General features: G+C 38.1%; 1 protein-coding gene across 3 annotated transcripts in view; it reads right to left on the bottom strand.

Moving 5' to 3' along the window:
• Positions 1–20,860, bottom strand: part of HELZ (helicase with zinc finger) — an 85,999-nt gene that overhangs the window by 42,448 nt on the left and 22,691 nt on the right. For all 3 annotated transcript variants that reach the window (XM_053994639.1, XM_053994641.1, XM_053994640.1), the window contains exons 5-13: positions 18,777–18,833; positions 17,875–17,923; positions 17,378–17,453; positions 14,377–14,575; positions 13,239–13,346; positions 12,638–12,935; positions 9,126–9,393; positions 4,307–4,640; positions 345–475 (exon numbers count right to left, since the gene is read on the bottom strand). In XM_053994639.1, coding sequence (XP_053850614.1) covers positions 345–475; positions 4,307–4,640; positions 9,126–9,393; positions 12,638–12,935; positions 13,239–13,346; positions 14,377–14,575; positions 17,378–17,453; positions 17,875–17,923; positions 18,777–18,833 — 1,520 coding nt within the window. The remainder of the gene's footprint in view (positions 1–344; positions 476–4,306; positions 4,641–9,125; positions 9,394–12,637; positions 12,936–13,238; positions 13,347–14,376; positions 14,576–17,377; positions 17,454–17,874; positions 17,924–18,776; positions 18,834–20,860) is intronic.

Genomic DNA, 20,860 nt, shown 5'->3' with positions numbered 1-20,860 from the left:
GACCCTGCAGAGCACTCTTGGAACTGGCACTGCCATTCCTGTAACGTATAATGTTTTCAGAGGAGGACAGCAGCACAGAAATTAACAGCAGCAGGTTTGTTCTCTGCAGCCACAGTACAACTGTGATGCCTCCAAAGCCCCAGCTCAGCCCCAGGGAAAACCACTCAGTGGGTTCTGGGCCTGGGAGGATCATTCCTCTTGTTTTATTCAGCACAGTTTCCCTCCCCCCCACCAGTAATGAGGAGCAGGCTTATTTCCTGTTTGAGGACAGATCTCAGCCATCTGCTCTGAGAAATTCAGAGCTGCATTCCCACCCAACCTCTGATTTTGAAGTGTTTGTGTACCTGTTGGGACTCCAGGGTATGGTGGGAGTCATGCTGACATCTGGAAACAAAATGCCGTTGTCCTTAATCCTGTCCAAGGCATAATGCATTTCACAGAGGGGTAACCGGTTCAACTGGAACTGAAGCTCAACCTGCACAACAAACCAATAATAAACAGACAGGTGAACAAAAAGGGTTCATTTAGAAAATGCTCATTAGACTTTGCTGTACATTATACATTTTTATCTTCTTGCACACCACTGGCTCTCAGAAGAAAACAGCAAACAGCGTTCAATCCAAAAATCTGTGATAAAATTATCTTGCTTTTTTGTTGTTGTTGTTGTTTAGAATCAAAGATAAATACAGCATTTTATTTAATTTAATTTTGTTGGTTTACTTTTAAGATTTGATTCCACTGTACTTTTGGAAAACAATTAAAGGGAAAGCATTCTTGGATTTTTTTTTTTTTTAATACAAAAAACACTCCTGGAAAATATTGTTCCAGGATAAAATATTGTTCTAGATACCAATGTATTTGTATTCGTAAAAACATTGTTTTTATAAATGTAAACTTTCATCTCTTATTCTAAGAACAACCTCAAGAAAATGTCAATCCAGAAGTTTTACCATATCAACAGATTACATAAATCAGGAAAGATAAACCCCAAACATTATTTCTAGTCAAACACTCTGGAATAGCATAACTTGTCATTTTTGTTCAATTATTAGGACTCCCCAAAAGTTAATTTCTAACAATTAGCTGCTTACATTCTTGGTTTTGTTCTCTCAATTACAGGTGTTTCAATGCTAGTAAATAAAAGATATTGCCAACATAAATTCTGGTACAAAGCCAGAAACATCACGCAGAGCACTTAACATTCCTGATTCAATTCAGAACGGAACAATGGATATGAAAGTAGTTGACACACACACACACACTGAAAGGGTAAAGAGAAAAGCACATTCTAAATTTGAACGAGGGATAAAAGCAGCTCCTGGGGAAATTATTCATAAAAACAGTTCACTCAGATTATCATTTACACTGATTTAAATTTGCAATAATTAATCTCTCCAGAAACAAATGAATCTGATCAGAGTATTATGCTGAAGAACGCCACATTCACAACAGAAGCCTTTAGACAAAAATTGACACAGATCTGCACTAAAACCAGCATAAAAGCACCAAAAACTGCTGAAGAACTTCAAGAGACTAATACACATTTTTAGGTTTATTTCCAAAGCACTGCTATCACTATATATTTATGTAATCACTGTGCTACAAATCTAGTAAGCATTTTTGATTAAACAGGAGTAAGTCTCTTTCTGAGATTTACAATGAGTGTGAACATGTCACCAACAGCAGCCACATCACTGCAACCTGTCTGGAAAAGCACCCCCCATTCCCCTGGAAGTAGCAATTATTGAACAATTTCTATGGCCATCTGAAGCGAGAGATTCCACATCCTCCTGACAGAAGCTGGTTCTGTCCTAGCAATGAGGAGAAGAACAGACCCAGAGCAAAGATGACTGAATCTGGTCCATTAGCACCATCCCAGCTGAAGGTGCAGCCCCAGTGTCATCCCAGAGAAAAGCCATGGAGGTGGCAGTCATTCCAAATGTACCCCATGCCCACACCTGCTCTCAGATCTAACCATTTTCTCCTCTAGCACTCATTGATCTGATGTTAGCCCATTCTTACTTAATCACACTTTCATGGTAATTAGTGCTACCAACCAGAAAGTTCAACAAATACAAAGCAATACTAGAATTTATTTTTACAATTATCTTTTTTGACAACTTATAAAAAAACCTTAAGAAGTCCTTGACAGTTAAAAAGGAAGGACAGAAGGAAGGAAAAGAAAAGTGATCACTTCTCTTTCAAAGCCATATAAACTCCCCTCAGGAACCTTCTCCTACAGAGGAGAATTTCCCATACAGAGGAATAATTTATTCTTCTAGATTTAACTGCTTGTTGTACCTGACACTCCTTTATCTACCCACAAAGCCCCTTTCCCACCACAGGGATCATTCTGGTGTACCAGTAATGTTTACTACTTGCAGATCATCTCCTTCAAAAGACTTTGTAAATTAGCATTTTCTTTTTCCTACTCTTATTTCAGTATTACAGTGTTCATATCATTATGTAGCATGTAAAATCAACACTAGCTTTGCTGTAAATAAACAATGTTTGCTTGTATCCCTGCAGAGTGTAGCCATTAACTTTCCATCTCTGGCAGATATAGAGACATTAAGTATTCATCTTGACTACCACATTTTACAGCAAGATGTACAACCATAAGTCTGAAGACAAGGGCAGCAACAAATCTGACAGCGTTAAGCACGGAGCTCACAGAGGTGTTTGGAACTGCTAAGAAAACTTTTTTTAACAGGACACACGAAAATTCAAGAATTCTTTTTCCACCCCACGCAATTTGTGGCACCCAGCCCCTCAGCCCCATTCTGCACAGCAGGGCTGGCACTTCTCAGCAGTGACAGAGTGACAGCACAGCTCATCCTGCCCCATGGGCACCTCGAGCTCCTCCCCAAGCTTTGTCCTACCCATCCCTCCCGGGGCTGATTTGTCCCCCAAGCACATCCTGCAGATGTTTGGGAAAGACTGCCACTCAAATGGCAGTGGTCCCAAACTCCTGGTTTGATCTATCCAAGGAAAATATCTCTGCCCAGACAGACCCAAGGCTGACAGAAAACCACGCAACCTAACGAGGGTAATTTAAATGCAGAAATACTGTGATGCTCATCTGGGTGACACTTTAACAGCCCCTTCTGGGAGTCCAAGCAAGGTGCCTGGCATTAAATATCTCCTATTATCTACCTGCATTCACCACTTTTTTAACAGCTTGAGATTTGTTTTGCTTTTAATGCTGCTTGGATGGAATCAAATAGTTTTATTTGCTGTTGCAGAGCACTGAATGAGGCCATCTGGGAAGGAGAGGCATGTAACCTGCTTTAATACACATTCCACAATCAGAAAACAGTGGGAAAGAAAGTTAATCCAATTCCAGGTTCACAGAGCAGGTTGAGACAGTAGAGAACAGAGGAACCACTCCAGAAATAAAAGTGTGGCAGCAGCCACAGTGCTTTAAAGTTCACTCCACTCCAACTTCATGAATGGTTTACCTGATAAAAGCAGAATTGTGTCTTTATTATAGTTAAGCAGAACAGCAGGTAAACAAGGCACCACCAAGTTTCTGAGACTAATTATAAGGAAAATAAAAAGGAAAGAAACCACCCAACTTATCCAAAATCCACAGAAATAAAAGCAGTTTTATCAGGGTTTAAGAATCACATAGGGAATATCAACTCTACTGAAGAGAGCAGCAAAACCTTCAGCACCTTTAACAAAAACTCTGCACATCCAAATTACAACCTCCTCACTTCTAAACTGAGGACTGCTTTCCAAAATTTCAGTTAATAATAATCATTAAAAAATTCCTCATAATTAAAATTCATTCAAATATAGGTAATTCTTGAAGAATCTGACCACCACTTCAGTCATACACATATAAAGTACTAAATGATTTTACAAACAACTTTAGGGCTCAATTTCTAATGCAGAATAGATCTGCTGCCTCAGGCCAAGATTATTAAGACACTCAAGGAAAAATTAGCCAGTTCCTGAAGCCCCAGCTCATTTTGCATTCCAGTCAAGCTTCAAATACAATCAATTAGTAAGTTTAATTATTGTTTTAAGAAAACAAACACAAAACCAAGAGCTCAGAACGACATAAATCTTCCCAGACCAATTATCCATGTTAAATTAAGACATTAGAATTCTTGCATATGTTTCCCCAAAACAAAACAAATGGGATGAGATAAACCATGGGTGAAAATGCATTCATTCCAGGCAATTCCAGTGACCTTAATCTGAGGTTATTTGTGTTTGGTAAGCAGATCAGTTATGGAGGCAAAACAAACACAAGGCAAAGAGCTCTGACACCACAACCATCTCCAGGCAGACCCACCTGCATTTCACAATCTGCCCGAAGATTCAGCTCCTCGCAGCACTCCCTGGATACCCTCAAGAAGATATAATCCTTTGTCTTCTCCTCGATAGCTGCTTCATAAACCTTCTCTTTGGTTCCTTGGGTCTGTGCTGACTTCTCTTTAGTGACAGGCAATAAATAAACAGCATTGACTTTGGTCATCACCAGCCGTCCAGCCAAAGTGTCTTCGGAGAGCGTCTCAGTGAGCTTAAAGCGGCCAAAAAGTTGTCCATTTTGGGCATATTTTGCACCTCCAGAAACACCAGTGAGCATGAAGCTTGCTACAATCTGCAATTGCACTTTTATGTTGAACCTAAGTGAGAAAGCATCGAGTCAGTGCACAAAAATGCTCTCAGATTTTGAAATTTCAGGCGTTCAGAGAGAAGATTCACTTCATTAATTAATTTTTAAGTATGAACAAGTACAGTCAAACTGGCCCTTTGTAAGTATGCAGCTATCAAATATCCACACTTTTTCCTCTTGACTGTAGCCTATAAAGTACATATTTAAAACAATCAACATCTATGAAGTTTAAAAAAAGAACGCTCACAAGAGAGAAACAAATACTAGATACCAAAAAAAGCTTAGAGTGACTGAACTACATGTCCCAGAGCAGTAAAATTTCTATTTAAACAGTCTGTAATCTTATGGTAGGTATGCAAGGGGAGACAAGCAGGCAAAGAACAGAGCAAGATTCCTGTTTATCCCATGTGCCTCTTCCAGGCTGCACACCAAAGAGGGCAATCTCCATCTCAAAAAGTAAATGGTATTATACCTATAATTCAGAGGGATTGATCAAAATGCTTTCAAACAAATCAGATTGTAGGCATTAAAATGATATCATTTGATTTGAAATGAGGGAATCACAGGCTCAGCCCTATAAACCATCTATCCACAGAATTCCTATTAGCAGCAGCTTCCTCCTGTAATCAGAGATGTAACAAATTCATCCTTTGCAGTTATCATTTTCCAGAAGTCACATGCACAACACATTAAAGTGACTTATTAGCACACTTTATTGACCTCTCACCAATAAAAAGTAATCTCTTCCTAGTGTGTTGGAGTTTTTAAAACAGATTGCTTCAACCCGGTTTTAAAAAGAACAAAGGGGAAAAGAAGTCTGACAGTAGAGTAACAATATTCAGTTCTTTTCTCATCAGCAACTTTTTCCTAAATTTGCAACAAATTACAGAAAAAAGTAAAACCCATTCACAAATGAAATGAAACCTCTTGGAAAAATACATTCTTTTCTTATAATACTTTACAGACTCATACTGGTTTTATTTGAGCTGTTCTTCTTATAATTTCTATTTTAACCTAACAAACTGGTAATTGCTCATTTAAGCCCTGCATGTCAATAATCATAAGCCTCTAACAATGAAATCCAACATTTTAGCTTGGTAATTAAACATCTACCAAACCAATCAGATGTATTTTTTCAGATCTGCCAAACCACAAATCTTGCACAAAAACTGCAAGCTTGCCCCCATGTGGTAACAGCTCCTTCTTTACAGAATATGGGTATTGTCAAATCTGAATTTCCCAGTCCTCCACTCCCCAAAAGCAAGGGAAATTTTCTCACCTAACAGGGATCTCTTTGGTTATCACTGACCACAGAGGTTACTGCACGAGCTATAGTGAAAGCATTCACCCAATCCTTCCCATTTCCACACATACCAATAAAAACCCCATAACAAAAAGAAAACCTCTCTTCTATTGAAGTGCTGCACTATTCCAAAGGAGCTATCAGCAAGTCAGCCACATCTGAAACAGAACTCATATCTCCTTGTTAAAACACTATATAAAACATTTAACTGAGTAACAAGGGCTGGGAATTCTTACTGAGATACAGTCATTTGCTATTGTGAATTTATTTTGTTCAAACTTCCCTAAAGTTGATCCCTATGCTGCTGAATATGTATCAGCTGAAATTCAGATTCATAAAAATGTGCTGCAAAACAATTTTATTGCATTTCTGAGACAAGGCACAGGTTAGTGTTTTCATAAATGACTGAACTGCATCTGCTGTGCTAAAGGGAATCTCAAATTTAGATTACCAAGCAATTTCCACTGAGCAAGCTGACACCTTCTGGCAAATTACAAAACTACAAAATCCTCGCAGGATTTGATTTTTAAAAATCAGAAGTTGCTTCTTTCATCCATTTCTCACCCTTGCTTTGGAGAGTTAGACAAAATAAGGCTTTCAGTCAGGCTTATAAAAAAAACCCCAAAATCTTCTGTTTCCTCCTAAGCACTGCAAATGCCAGCCTGCCTGCAGTGTTCATGAAGCAGCTACAAGAAAACCTGTTGTTCATACTTAAAACCACAGAATAATTATGAAGAATGACTTCATAAATCATTAATCATCCAGTACCAATGCAAACAATAAATTCCCCAAAGGCAAACAAATCCATCCTGGCCAAAGCCCCAGGTGCCACTTTGCAAAAGCACATTCAGCACATTTGCTCTGACACTGACACCTGCAGGGTTCAGGGTGTGCAGTGGGACACCTGCCTGGGGAGGGATCAATGCAACACACAGTAATGACAAAAGCAAATTTATTTTCCATCAGAGCCAGTCCTTGACGTGTTCACAGCCTTGAAGATAAATCTGCTCTGTAATTCTGGGAGCATGGAAGGAGCTGTCTGTCACCTCACACCCTTTAATGTTCATACGAGAAAATGTTCTAGTCACTCTAACAAGTATATGTTGCTTTTCTCTTCAATATGCAAGAGAGAAAAGAAGAGTTTTAAATCCATGAACAGATATTTAGACTCTCCAAAACCCAACTACTATCAAGATTGGAATGCTGCTTTGGTTTTCCTCAAAACCAGTGTGTTGGTACTTGGAAATTCAACAGCAGTGACTCCCTTATTCTATTTTGTGATGCTCATGTGGAGTAACTTGTACAAATGTCTCTTGAAATATTAAAATAAACATTAACTTAAAAGTAAAGTTCTCTGAGACTGTGCAGAACTCCCTTATAACTGAATTCAAGATATGTTCAAGCCACTGCAACTTTCACCCAATACTGTCCAGTTCCACTCAGGTGATCCCACACAAAGTCTGAACCAGCACCTTCCTAGAAAGTGAGAAACCAGCAACATTCTTCAAACCCAAGGATCCACTTCAATGTGACACTCCTGTTACTCCAGTGCTGTCAGAAGACCACACTGCCAATCCTACTACTTTTACAATGTACATTCACAAACTCTGAAAGTGCAACAGCTCATCAGCACTGTCACTGTGGCACCACTTCAGAGGTGTTACAACCCACTTGCATCTGGATTTCTCAGCCATTTCCAGGCTTGCAACCCTGACACTTCACTAGAGAATACCAAGTGTGTGATCTTAGCCACAGAGGAGTGGAAATGTCTGCTGGTTTGAGCCTTCTTGCAATAAAGTGGGTCAGCTACAAGATCAAAAGAATGTTTGTCATCAACACTATCAAAACAGAAGATTTCAAGAACATTATTAACTTACTTTTAACTTAATCAAGTAATAAATTACTGTTGCATCAAATAGACCAAAGGGGAAGCATTACATACAGGATATACTTATTTTTCTTTCATTTCTCCAGGTTTGCTGCTCTTTGGTGTCCTATGAGGCATGAGAGTGCAACTCCCAAGGTGAAAATTCTATCAGTAAAAATACTTCTTATATTTTAATGGTATTTCATAATATTTACTTTAAATCCACTTTTGTTTCAAAAGGCCTTAGAAGAGTCAACCTGTTTATAAATATGTATGATGGAGAGTATTTCTGTAAGCTGGAAACAGTGTTCAAGCACGATTCCTCCATGTGTTAGACTCCAGCTCAAGAGCAGAGAGCAGCAGTGATAAAAGATAAGAAACAGCTCAAATACTGCCCTTCAGCTGAGATTTAAAAAAGAACCATTTTTCTGCTTTAAAAGCAATGGAAATACAACTATTCACAGTATTTTCTTTCTGAGTTCTAGGGTTCGTTCAGCTGAACCTCTGTAGCTCCAGGAATGGTTCTTCATCTTAAAAAAAGACTTCTTGATTTAGAACTTCAGGTAATTGATAAAACTAATTTTGCTACCCAATTAGGCTACAATGAGATTATATGTTTTAGACTTTCCATTCTGAGTAGTGATAAAACTCTAAAACTCTTTAGTACCACATGAATACAGGAAATATTTTTGACCACAAATATTAAACTAAAAAAAAGAAGAAAAAGTCCACATGAAGGTTAGTAAGTGTGAATTTCACATCTTTTACCTAAATCCATATTTTTCAAGCATCTACACCAGTTGGGTAATTTGTACATAACAACAAACCAAACAATGTATATTGTATGCCTTTTATTAGAACTTTTATTCAGAAACTGTGTGTCAACCTATTTAGGAAATAAAGTCAGCTGCAACATTATCACAAGATCAGTCTGATCCACCCACAATTCAACTCTTTTTACAAAGATTTTATATATTCCTTTGCTATAACCTACTTTCACACAGGAACAAAAATATAACTATTATTAATATATTTTTGTATAGGCAGACAATAAACCAGAAACAAATTTAGCAAAATCCTGTCCACCAGCTGCTTAGTGCCTGCAAGTGTAAGCACAGACTGATACACACTGTTTGGTTTCAGTGAATTAGCAGGAATTTACATTTAAGTGCTAGTGACCTTTACCAAATATTACTATTCCCTGACTCGTTCAGGTTCAGTTCAAAGAAACAGGAAGCCTCAATACTTTAAGAAGCAGGTAGCTTTAATGAATAAAGCTGTCACCCTCATTTTAATAGGAGTATTTTTATAAAGGAATCACTTACTTGCTAACTTCCTTATACTGTGCTATTTCCTCAATATACAGGAGGTCATGGAGCCGTGACTGATAGTTGGTCTTGGTCAATGATTTGTCCAGGACAGATTGTGTGAACAGCTGGTCAGCAGACAGAGGGATTTGGTATCTGGTGAGAAGGCTCTTCTCCAATTCAGTAGTTTCATTAGGCTCAAACTCCACAATAGTCTTGGACGTGGAATCCCAACGCTTGGCTGTGGTCAGGAGCTGTTGCCGTGCGTGCATCAGGTATTCAAGGTCTGCATGGACAGAGCAGGGAAGGGGTGCTTTGTTTGTACAAACCCCAGCTGGCTTGGTTTTATTGAAAAAAAACCCAATCAAACAAAACCCACCAGTAAAAACAATCCCCTCAGAGATGCCTAAACACAGGCAGAGTGTCCTCTGCCCACAACACCTTTAGGAAGTTCACTGCTGGTATTTACTACCCCTACTTTTCAGGTGTGCACAGACAGCAAGCAGGCTCTTCATGAGTATCAGAAAATAAAACATTCTATAGATAGCAATTAGAAAGAATAAAGACAAAAAAGCACTTTCACATGAACAGCTTTGAAGGACTTGGCACTGCAATACACTTTAACACTCAACTGTAACATTCTCTCATTTCAAAATCATTAAATAGTGTGGAACCCTACAATGTATATTATAACATTTAGAAGGTCATAAAAACAAGCTGATAAATCAGCTGGTAAGGAATCATTGCATTTGCAACACTGTTAAAGCCTTTCAAAAAGTTCTACAATCCCCTACTCTGTGTGTGGTGCAGACAGTTACATAAAGTAACTAAAGCTACTTTACTAGCCAAAACTTGGGAAATGTAACCTAACATGATATAAAATAAGAAAATTCAAAGGAAATTAATTTTTCAACATACCCTGATTTCAGGGACCACATAGCTTAGATGTGGTGCCTGATAGGGACCACATAGCTTAGATGAGAAACAGAAGACCAAGCACCTGTCTACAGCCCCTCTAGAATATATCCATTAATACCACAAAACCACTATGACAACATTGAATCAGTTAACAGAATTGCAGTTAAATTGCAGAGCTGAAAATATTTGGCATTTATAGTCAAGCTATGCTATCTTAATGTATAATCTCTGAGTAAGATTTAACATAGGTATCCAGGATATCACACCAACGCTGAAAATGTGCAAAAAAGACATTTTCAAATTCAAATTAAATCTTAACATCATCTTGACTGTCTTTAGTCTAAATAAGAAAAAACCCCCAGCATTTTAGCAAAAGAAATCTCTGTTCAGCTTGACTATGACTACAGGACCATGGCTTATCTTACTCACTGATCTCATGTGTTCACTAAGAAGACACATTTAAATATATCCCTCAAGCCTGAACCATATCAGTAGCTACAGTTGTACAGCAAGAAAAAGTCCAAGTTTGTGTGGTTTGTGTGTCTGAAATAACATCACCATAAATGAAGCCTTCTCTGCTACAAATCACACCTCAGATCCCAAAAGCTCAGTAATTATGCTGGGACTGACTCCTTGCTTGCTGGAACAACAGCCATTTAATTCCCAGCACTGGAGAGGCTTTCCCTGGAAGCCTGACATAAACAGCTCCTGGCACAGATTGCACACACAGTGACACTTTCTTAAAGAGCAGTTAGTACATAATCAGTGCACAGAAAACTTCCTACAGCTCCCTTCTTCTGCTGTAAATAAAGATTTCAAAATGCAGAATGGAGGCTCCTCTACTAAAATATTTTAATGTTGACCTTTAATTCCTGCCTAAACATCTCAACAGGGCCCTGAATTACATGCAAACATAGAGACCTCAGGCATCTTTCTGTTAGAAAAGCATTTCCACAAGATCTCAATTCATATATACCAAAAAGTAAAAGAAATTATGGAATTGGGCACAGATCCAATGTAGTTATCCCTTTCCCTTGCCTATTACACACACAGCAAAAAGCCCAAGATTCTGTAGTCACAGTTTTCTGTAAAGCTCTTACACACTCTTTCCATTTGAAGTAAGTATTAGTGGTGACCTGCCTGAAGAGTTCAGTGTCCCTGTGCACACAGACAGGCAACCTGTGAAGGCAACAGCAGCACCCAGTGCTGGGGCTGCTCCCTCCATGTAGCAGCACCTCCTCCTCCTCCAGCCTCCACCTCACCCACCATCTCCATGTGGAATTCAGCTGGCTGTTCCTGGGATCCCTGTGGTTAGCACTTGGTTTAAGGCCCCAGCCCGCAGATTGGTTTGACAGGAACTCTGACTCTGCAAGTAACTCATGGCTTGGTTCCCTTATCTTGCCCAGGTTTACAAGGCAAGGACTGTTCTCCACAGCCCCAGTGCCTCAGGAGATCTGGGATGACCCACGTGCTCCATGGAGATCATGGAAGAGCTCCCACTCCCTGGCAGTGCCACACCCTCTGCTCAAGAGATGTTACACCATGCACAGTCCCCCTGCTCCTGGCTCCAGGCATCTCAAAAGATCATGATCTTTGATATTTGCTATTTACAGCTTTGTTCCATGAACACTGCAAATGCTAATCTGCTACATGGAAATAAAGGCCAGGAATAGAAAACTGCTGTTTCCTCAGCTTCATCTTTTTTCCTTCCTTTTCCCTGTTCTTCTTCTATCTGCTTAAATCCCAGTGCTACAATTCTGTTTCATTGGTGTTTTTATCTCTCAAATTTTCATTAAAAATTAAGATCCTGTATCCCACCCAATGGCTTACTGCCAAGTGATATAGTGACCTATATCTAGCTCTCTTAAATCAAAGTGCTTCCTTTTTTTTTTGCACTCTTCACACATCTTTCCATTTTCTGATATTTTTCTCATACTGGAGTTATTTCAGGTTTGAACTGAGAGACAAAGATCAGTTTAAGAAACATACTAACACAGTAATTTGTAGCTCTTTTTTTTTACTTCAAAATACAAATATAGCTCTTTACATTTTCAAAATTCATGTCAGCAGCAAATTATTGAGCTACAAGCCTATACTCAGCCTCTTCCCTTTGACAATCCTATTCAGGTATTGCAAGAGAAGAAATAAATACAAACCAACTTCTCAGATAGTCTGTTTTAATTACTGGGTTTATTACCCTGTGTATTCTTATACAGAAACACTTCATTTCTCTAACAACCTTTTCTGACATATTTAATGTCTTCATCAATATAAGAATGCTTATAAAAACATAAACATGTTTTTATAAAGGCAGAACTTGCCTTTATAAAAGTGCTGCACTCAGACACACACCAAGCTAGAAATTCTCAGCATTTTAATCATACTTAGGAGCCATATCCTGACACAAAGTAAGTCATATTCCAATTATCTGCCTGATTTACACCCTCTGAAACTGTTGCCTGCTATTTCTGTTCATATCTATGAAGAACATAACATACAGCACAAAACATTCATGAGCAGTTGACAGAGATGCTGTTCTGCCCAAAACTGAAAAGGAAAGAGATGGCATGAAAGATCTCCACTATACCAAAAAAAAAGTTTTAGTACATTACCTTCAGTTGAAGCAGCATCAATCATCACTCGTTGCATGAGGACTGGCTCTAATCCAAAGTCAAACACCACAGTTTGGCGAAAAGTCCCAAAGATTTCTGTGTTAAAGGCTATACTGACTTTGTATATATAGTGATCTATTCCATTCTGGACCATCTTTCCTCCTATCCATTCCTGACAGTTTTCTGGAACTTCTTGTGATACCTGGGTAGTGCTGTCTCCAGCAGATATTGCAACGATACTAAAGTGTGGTCGATGGGCATCATAAAGCAATGCCACTCGATACAGCATTCTTGCAGGCTGGAAGAGAAATACAAAGGCTGAAATACTGAAATTATTCCAGGAATATCTCCATTTGCAACCAGGTTAAAAGGGTTAATAAGAACTATCAGTTTCTCAGAGCAGGTACAGATCCTGCCCGATTTCCAAAAATCTGGGCAATTTATACATAATCACCAGAGCTGCTGAGAAAAAAGAGAGAGAAGGGATGGTGCTAGGAAGTTTCTCTATTTTAAGAATGATGCAACTGAAATCTTAATTTCAAGAAGTTATGGGTTGCATTCTAGTTATTACTGAGTAACTTTAAAAAATAAATAGTCCTACCTTACATGTGAGAGCAAATGTCCATGTCTGGTGAGACTTTTTGGTGGTGACAGTTACCGAGAGCTCGGGATTATGTTCTACTCTCACTCCTTCTACACATTCACTAAGCTAGATTAAAAGAAAAGGAAGACAACATTAAACTTCTACAGGCAGTATCAAAACACAAACATTCAGGAAAAGGTTTTGTTTAATAGAAAGAGGAAAGAATGGTTTCCCAGATTGTGCAGGATTGATGCAAGTCCCACACAGGAATTAATGTAAATATGTGCTAATGCAGAGAGACAAGCTAAATCTACCAGACCTCACTGTGTAAGTGAAGAATAGAACCATTTAGGGACAATTAACCACAAGACTTGATTTTCAATAAACAACTTAATTGGAAATGTCTAAAGCAGAACAGAATTTCATTTGGAAAAAAGGATCTGTGATACAGTGAGGCCCAGAAGATCCCAGATCTCACTGATATCGAGACTATTGAGACAACAGGAAACAATAATCAGGCTTTCTACTCATCAATGCATTTTGCATAAAGTCCACTTTTCTCAGATTTTAATCAATAATAGTTGGACTAAAAACTCCTTAGGGTCAGTGGTAAGTAGAGCTGGTCGAGTGCCACAAAAAATGTTCTTTCTAACTCCAAAGAGCTACTAACTTTGATCATATCCATATCCCACATTCCCTGGTACTCAAACAGTTTTGAATATTTGGGGGATTGGCTGTTCATACCAGTGCCTGCAGCTGCAGGCAGAGAAAAGGAGCCACATGCAAGTAAGAGTTATTCCCCACTAAAGAGTAAGAGAGTAAGAGAATTCCCCACTAAGCTGTGAAACCTTTACCACTTATTCTCCAGTTTAAGAAGTTCTGCCATCTAGTCAGGGAACAGGAACAATACCATGAGACTTGCTGACCCATCCTACACTGGGAGTAGTGAATATGCAAAATGAAAGAGCTGTGATTAACCCACAAATCAGCCTAAGTCTCTTTGCAAAAAGACCTAGGGCAGTTTGGAAAGGGGAGCAAATTGGTTGGACAATTTCTCGGTGAGGAGTGATTCGACCAACTCTGATAGTCAGTGCCAAAACCAGGCTCATGTTAGTTTTAAAAGGGAGCACATGGAGAAGCAGGATATTTTCCTTACCACTTTCTCAGGAGATAAGGAATTCATCCATTTCTCAATGAGGGTTTCCATGTAACTGCCCGAGCACTGTTTGTTTTCCTTCTGCTGTTTCAAGCGGATCAAGCGGGAAGCGTATCGTTTCTGCCATTCTGTCAGCTCTTCCTGGGAATGTGCTGAAGTACACTGGGCACCATACCTGCAGATCCCTTGCTCTAAAAATCTATACAAAATAGAAAAACCATTATGCCTTGAACTTTTCAGCCTCCAATTATGAAAAAAATAAATCACAATTTTACTTGTAAAGCCAGAAGGAGGTTTGGACATTCTTTAAGTTTCTCACAGAACTAAAGGCAGTTTAGTCCATGTGAACTACTTTGGAAATATATATATATTTATACAGCATTTTTAAAAGACGCAGCAGCTTTTCTCATTGCAAAGCCCAGGAAAATATATAACATTTCTTAGAAATACAGGGGGATGGAAGTCTTAAGAAATTTCCAGCTTTAAAGAAAACAGAATCAAGTGTTTGTAGAGCAATTAACACAAGGAGATCACAGAGCATCCCTGAAATGACTAGGCACTGTATTAATATGCACAAAGCCCCCTGTTAATCAAGGGCAAAGGAAAGATGTAGCATAATTTCTTCCAGTGATTACATTATTAGCTGATAAATACTCAATCAGCAGTTTTTCCTGGAGCAACAGTGACATCACATGGTCCCTTCTACTAAATACACCTCCACAGAAACCTCTAGGAAAAGGTTTAATCCTCCTCTTTGGAAAGGGTGTATTAGACTAAAAGGATCTATTCTTGCAGACACTAAGAATTTCTTAAAGAAATACATTATCCACTTAGTGGCATGTGCTGATGCATCGAATTAATGCTATTCCAAAGGCCTGTATACAATTGAAGCATTCTAGTTCCCAGAATTTACTGCAAGTCTGGGCAAATGCCTGTATAACTTGGGGGTTATTTTTATAATTTAACTTCGTATTAAAATTATAAACTGCAAGGCAGTAGCTGCAGCTCCATCATTCTTCAAAACTGAAGCACTTAAAAAATAAATGACAAAATGAAAATTAAATAGGGGGAGAGATTTAAGTTCTGCAGCTACCAGGAAAGCATTGGTTATACAGAATAAAATTTTGGCCAGGAGACTGTTTTGTTTGTTGTTTGTTTTGCAAAAGGAGACTATAAAAAGTTAATGCAAACATCACTTTTTTTTTTTTTATTTCCACAGTACATGCGTTATATAATGTGAATTAAACTGTGAACTTTGAGCTGAGACAAAACCAAGCCATACCTGACTGTGACATGAAAACCTTGCAGCACAAGTACCTGCACATCTAGGTCACACTTGCATCAGTGGCTATAATTTGATTTAGCATACACTTTTCCTTTATGAAATGAACTTGAAAAGTTTGCATGCCCAAATTGTAAACACAATAAACATGATGTATAACACCATGTCACTAAAGGCCTTCTCAAGCTATGTTTCTTAATATATTTTAAATTAAAACGTTTTTTCTTGGCAGTCAATTTCAGTATTCTTTCTGTCAATTTTCCAATGCACCACTGCATTAGAATGCTAAAGGTACAATTATGAATTTCACTTCCTAAAGTAAATGGAGTGCAAGCATAAAAAATTGCTGACCTGTTCTTATAACCTACATAGCAGATTTAAAATCAAGTGAGCTGCCTTTTCATTATTTAACAGGAAAGCATATTACTTTAAAATTTGTCATCATTATACAGGTTTTCCAAGATCCCATTGTTCATATTTTTAACACTTTTTTTCCCCCCTCAATTTTACTTTCTTATTTAATACCTCCTGCAATTCCATAGCTTCATTATCTAGAATAAATATGCTGCACTCCTACTGCTTTATGGCACAGGGGAAAAATAAACCAGACCTTCAAAAATTCATATTCAGTATCTGTAACTGCCTCCTCCTAAGGAACTAAAATCTTCAGTCCCTGCTCAGAATGATGCTGTTCACAGGGATTTGCTGAGCAAAGCATATCCTTCTTACTAGAAGGGTTAACAGCTAGCCTAAAGCTCATTACAGCTTCAGTGGAAAAATGTTTCAGAGCAATGGTTGGAAACATGGGATAGATGTTACTCAACAAAAGATCACCACAAGCTAAAAATTGTAAATATCTGATTTTTTAAAATTGCTGAATAAGCACCAGACGTGATTAAGAGTCAAGAAGAGTTGCCAAGATTTAGCATCTTTAGAAAATCATGCCAAAAGTACATCAAAATCAGTAGTTCAGTCATGCCATTTAAAAAGCAGGTCAGAGCTTTTGAAAATAATTTGCATTAGTTACATAAATGGCAGAATCAAGTGCATAATGATGGCTCCTCTCCATATAAATTAATACAGTTTTATGCAGAGCAATGACAATTAACAACACAAAGTGCAGGCAATATTGACCAGACGATTGGAAAAGACAAGGAGAAACACCAATACAAGCCTTTGGATCCTCTCTGTGTATCTGACTTTATGCAAAAGGGAAAGCAATGAGATCTGAGGGAAATTCTGGTTTTTTTTATCTGAAGACAAAGCCCATCTACCAACAAAGTTCATTTACCAGAAGGCAGCACCTAAAGCTAACTGTGCTTCAGTCTGCTTACACTGCTGCCTGGGGAACTTTTCACACCTCTGAAATCACCCAAATTAGAAAAGGTAGGGGAGAAAGAGAGATGCTGACCTGCCACTAGAAAAATGCCCCTCAAATCACTGTATTATGAAAACTGAGTTAGTGATTCTATTCTATAAACTGAAGTGCTGCTGGATAAACTGAAAAAAACCTTCCAAAAACCTGTGAAGAGGTCAACTCCTGTTCTAACAACCTTCACTTTCCTGGCCTCTTCATCATTCTGTCAGCAGGTAAATGAAAGAGGAATCATTCTGCTCCCTTGGAGGGGGTTAAATGAAGCAAAGAGCTTACCTTTTACACAGTGTGTACTCCTCACTGCTCTTACCTTTTACACAGTGTGTACTCCTCACTGCTCTTACCTTTTACACAGTGTGTACTCCTCACTGCTGGTGACGCCCCTGGGAGGGGGACGGAAGTGCCAACCATCCCGTGACCCTGCCAGGACACAACCACGGTTATTCCTCAATTCTCAGTTTTCCAGTCAGACAGCAACTGCTCAGGGAGCCACATCTCTGAGCATCAACTCAAGGTCTATCTGAACACAAGCAAAATTACACACCCTCCCACCCTAAAACTGATTTACAATCCATGACAAGCTCTTTAGAGCAAAGGTGATGAAGGCAGATTTCAAATCATCTGCAGAACACAACAGGCTCTGATACAGCCCCCTGGTCAATAAACAGAAACTTCTGCCCCCAAATTCAGTCAACACTGAAATAATTCTACCTCACTGGGGCTCATCACAACAGTCAAGCCTCTTTTTTGCCTCTTTTGCCTGCAATGCAGTGCTGAGCATTCAGCAGGATCCAAGTCTCCTCACTAGGAAATTACGTAGCTTTAAAATTGAGTTACATACCTTCTTCTAAATCTTCTACATGATATCCTGATGGTACTTTACCAGCTGCCTACAATTATATAAAAAAGCCCACAGTTATAAAGGAACTCAAAACAATTTCATCAACAAGAACTGCTGTCAAAATGAGTTTTAAAACAACTATTTCAAAAATATCAATCATAAGTTGGAATCACTTCCAGTCACAAACCCTGCTGATAACAGGGATTCTGATAATAACAGGAATTTTGACAGGAACACCGAGTCAACTGGTTAGAAAAAACTTTTAGAGATTTTTAAAAGACCAAATTCCACCCTGCACTCAACTTAACATGGACTGCAGTGAATTTCTGAAACACCAAAAACTAAACTACATTGACGAGTCTTTCAGTTTTCAATCTACATCAAAAATAAAGCTCAAATAAATAACTAAGCATAAGGGGAAAAAAGAGAGGGGACAATTTAATCAGCAGACATGAGAGTTTGACCTCCAGTACAAAAAAAAAAAAAAAAGAAAAAAAAAAAAAAAAAAAGAAGAAGAAGAAAAGGTGGTTGAGAAGGTATTTATAATCTTTAAAAATTTCTGAAGTCATGTTTATTACTTCAGACTAATTTCCAACAGAGAAAAATGTGATAGATAGATAAATAAATAAATACTGCAGAACTAAATCCTTGGAATTCTTTCTACTTGCTGCTTCAGGAATCAACAACCTATTAGCATCACTTTTTATTTTCTCATACATCCTGCAAGACTGGGATGAAAAGTTCCTGAAGAAGCTGGTGGGTAAAGACCAATACAGCAGAAACAATAATTTTTGAACCAGGATGTTCCCAGTGAGCCTGGATCTCCTGGGACACATGGAAAGCAGCCCTTCAGCTGCTTCAGGTACTGCTCATTATTTTCCCAATAATATCCTCATAATTACCTCTGTTTCAGCAAGAAGTGTTTTCAGTCGTGTGAGATCTTTAGTTACCATCCCGTTCTGGAGGCAGAAAGAATATTAATTATTGAACACATAAACCTTCATTATGTGCACTAAACCACAGCAACCAAGTTCATTTCCCCCTCAACACCAGGAGAAATAAAAATGAATTTGGTTTACAACACCAATTTTAAATGACACTAAATAAAACTGAGTAAACATTGTGGTGAAAAAGGGAATTACACACTGGCCAAACCAGCACTAGACTTACAGCAAGTATCAATACAGGACAATTCAGGAAAGCACTATATTAAGAAGAACTTGAGGAAAAAAATATACCATGGTACTGCAACACTTCAGCTCTGCAGAATTAATATAACAATCTTTCACTGCTGTTGCAGTGATGAATTAATTTCTTTTTAAGGATCTACTTTACAGATCACTAATTTCTGCAGCTCCATAACTCTTCCTTTTCTGATACAGACTGTGTCATTTTTGGAGTTTTCCCTCAAAAGCAAAGATCAACCATGTGACTAACTGCACAGTCAAGTACAATTGAAGTAAAAATCTTTCAAAACTGAATTTATGTGAAATACATAGGTATTTGTAACAATCTCACACTCTTGTAAGTCAAAACTTTAATTAAAGGAACCCAGACCTGTGGCTTTTATTTCAGTAATCTCTTGCAGAAATTTTAATTAAGTGCTACTACATATGTTAGACTTCTCCACATTCAGACTGTTCTACTGAGCAGGAGAAATTACTCTTTGCTGAAAACTTACACACTTAACAATCCTAACACTTAGGCTTTTTCCAAAATGATTTTTCACTTTTTCAGCAGAAGGCTGGAAATTGAACTTGTTGAGCTTAAATGTAATAGAGCAAAAAAACCAAGAATCATTCTCTTAAACCACTGGGGAGGAAACTGGATGGATTCCAACTCTTCAATAAATTCATTCCAAACTTTGTTTCACTTCTTCTTTCAGACAATGGCACAGTCAGTAAATCAGCTGCTGATTTTAATATTCCTACTGAAAACAACTGTGTCTAACAACCTAAAGCTTGTAAAAACCTCTCAAACCCTGCTTTGGGATGACACTCTGGAACTCTATACAAAGGTACCTTTATTTGCACAACAACAGCTCAAAACAAGAGCACTCCACATTCCCTGCAATAAGACTATTTTACTAATTTTTCCTGAAGGCAAGTTTCCTTCAACCTCACCAGGAATTTTTCAATGAAACATTTTTTTTCATGAGAAAACAGCTAAACAAAGAAAAAAACCTCTTTCTTCATGTAAAAATATCCAATGGCCGGGGGGAAGGGAATTCAGGATACAGCCCAGACAAACAGAACTCTCAAAAACAACCTACTGATTCAGCTAAGCAGGATCCAATCTCAAGGTAAGAGGTTCTCCTGCAAGTTTCTGATGTCACATGTTCCCCTCAGTCTGACTAAGCTATGACCATGTTTCTGGGGGTATTAAGACCAGCAGTCCATGCTGATGAACTGCCTATTTAATCCAGACTACACAAATTAAAAGGACACTTCTTTAGAGGCTTACATATGCCCCTAATTTCCCCAGATAAGTAGTCACATAAAAGTCTGAAGTTACTTACATGTCTGGGGTTAAAAGCATCTTTACAAGTTTTAACAGTTCAAGGGTAAAATAGAAGCTTTGAACTCAAGCCTTTATCTTCATCTTGAAATGCAAAGCTTTTTTTCTTTTCCTGAAAAGCTTTTTATGCTGTCTTACACCTTATCATGGGCCAGTTATTTAAAAGTCCAATCAATATTTTTTCTGCTTTAATGGATAGAATTCCTGAAGTCTAAAGAAAATGGGGTCAGGTGTAATTCAAAATAAGCAAGGAAAAATTTGAGATTTATATTATTCTTGTAAATCGCACAAACACACAAATTTATTTTATGTTCCTTGAGGATTCAGGGCCAGCAATGAAAAAACTTTTCAAAATCACAACTCTTAAACACTGGTTATGCAACAACCTGGCTCCTGATGATATATGTGTGCCCATACATTTATCTTTTCCACACAAATCATTTCTGTTGCAAGCTGCCAGTGAAACATA

The sequence above is a fragment of the Vidua macroura genome, chromosome 19, assembly GCF_024509145.1.
Source record: "Vidua macroura isolate BioBank_ID:100142 chromosome 19, ASM2450914v1, whole genome shotgun sequence".
In the NCBI taxonomy this organism is placed as follows: domain Eukaryota; kingdom Metazoa; phylum Chordata; class Aves; order Passeriformes; family Viduidae; genus Vidua; species Vidua macroura.
This window is presented reverse-complemented; position numbering and strand designations above follow the sequence as displayed.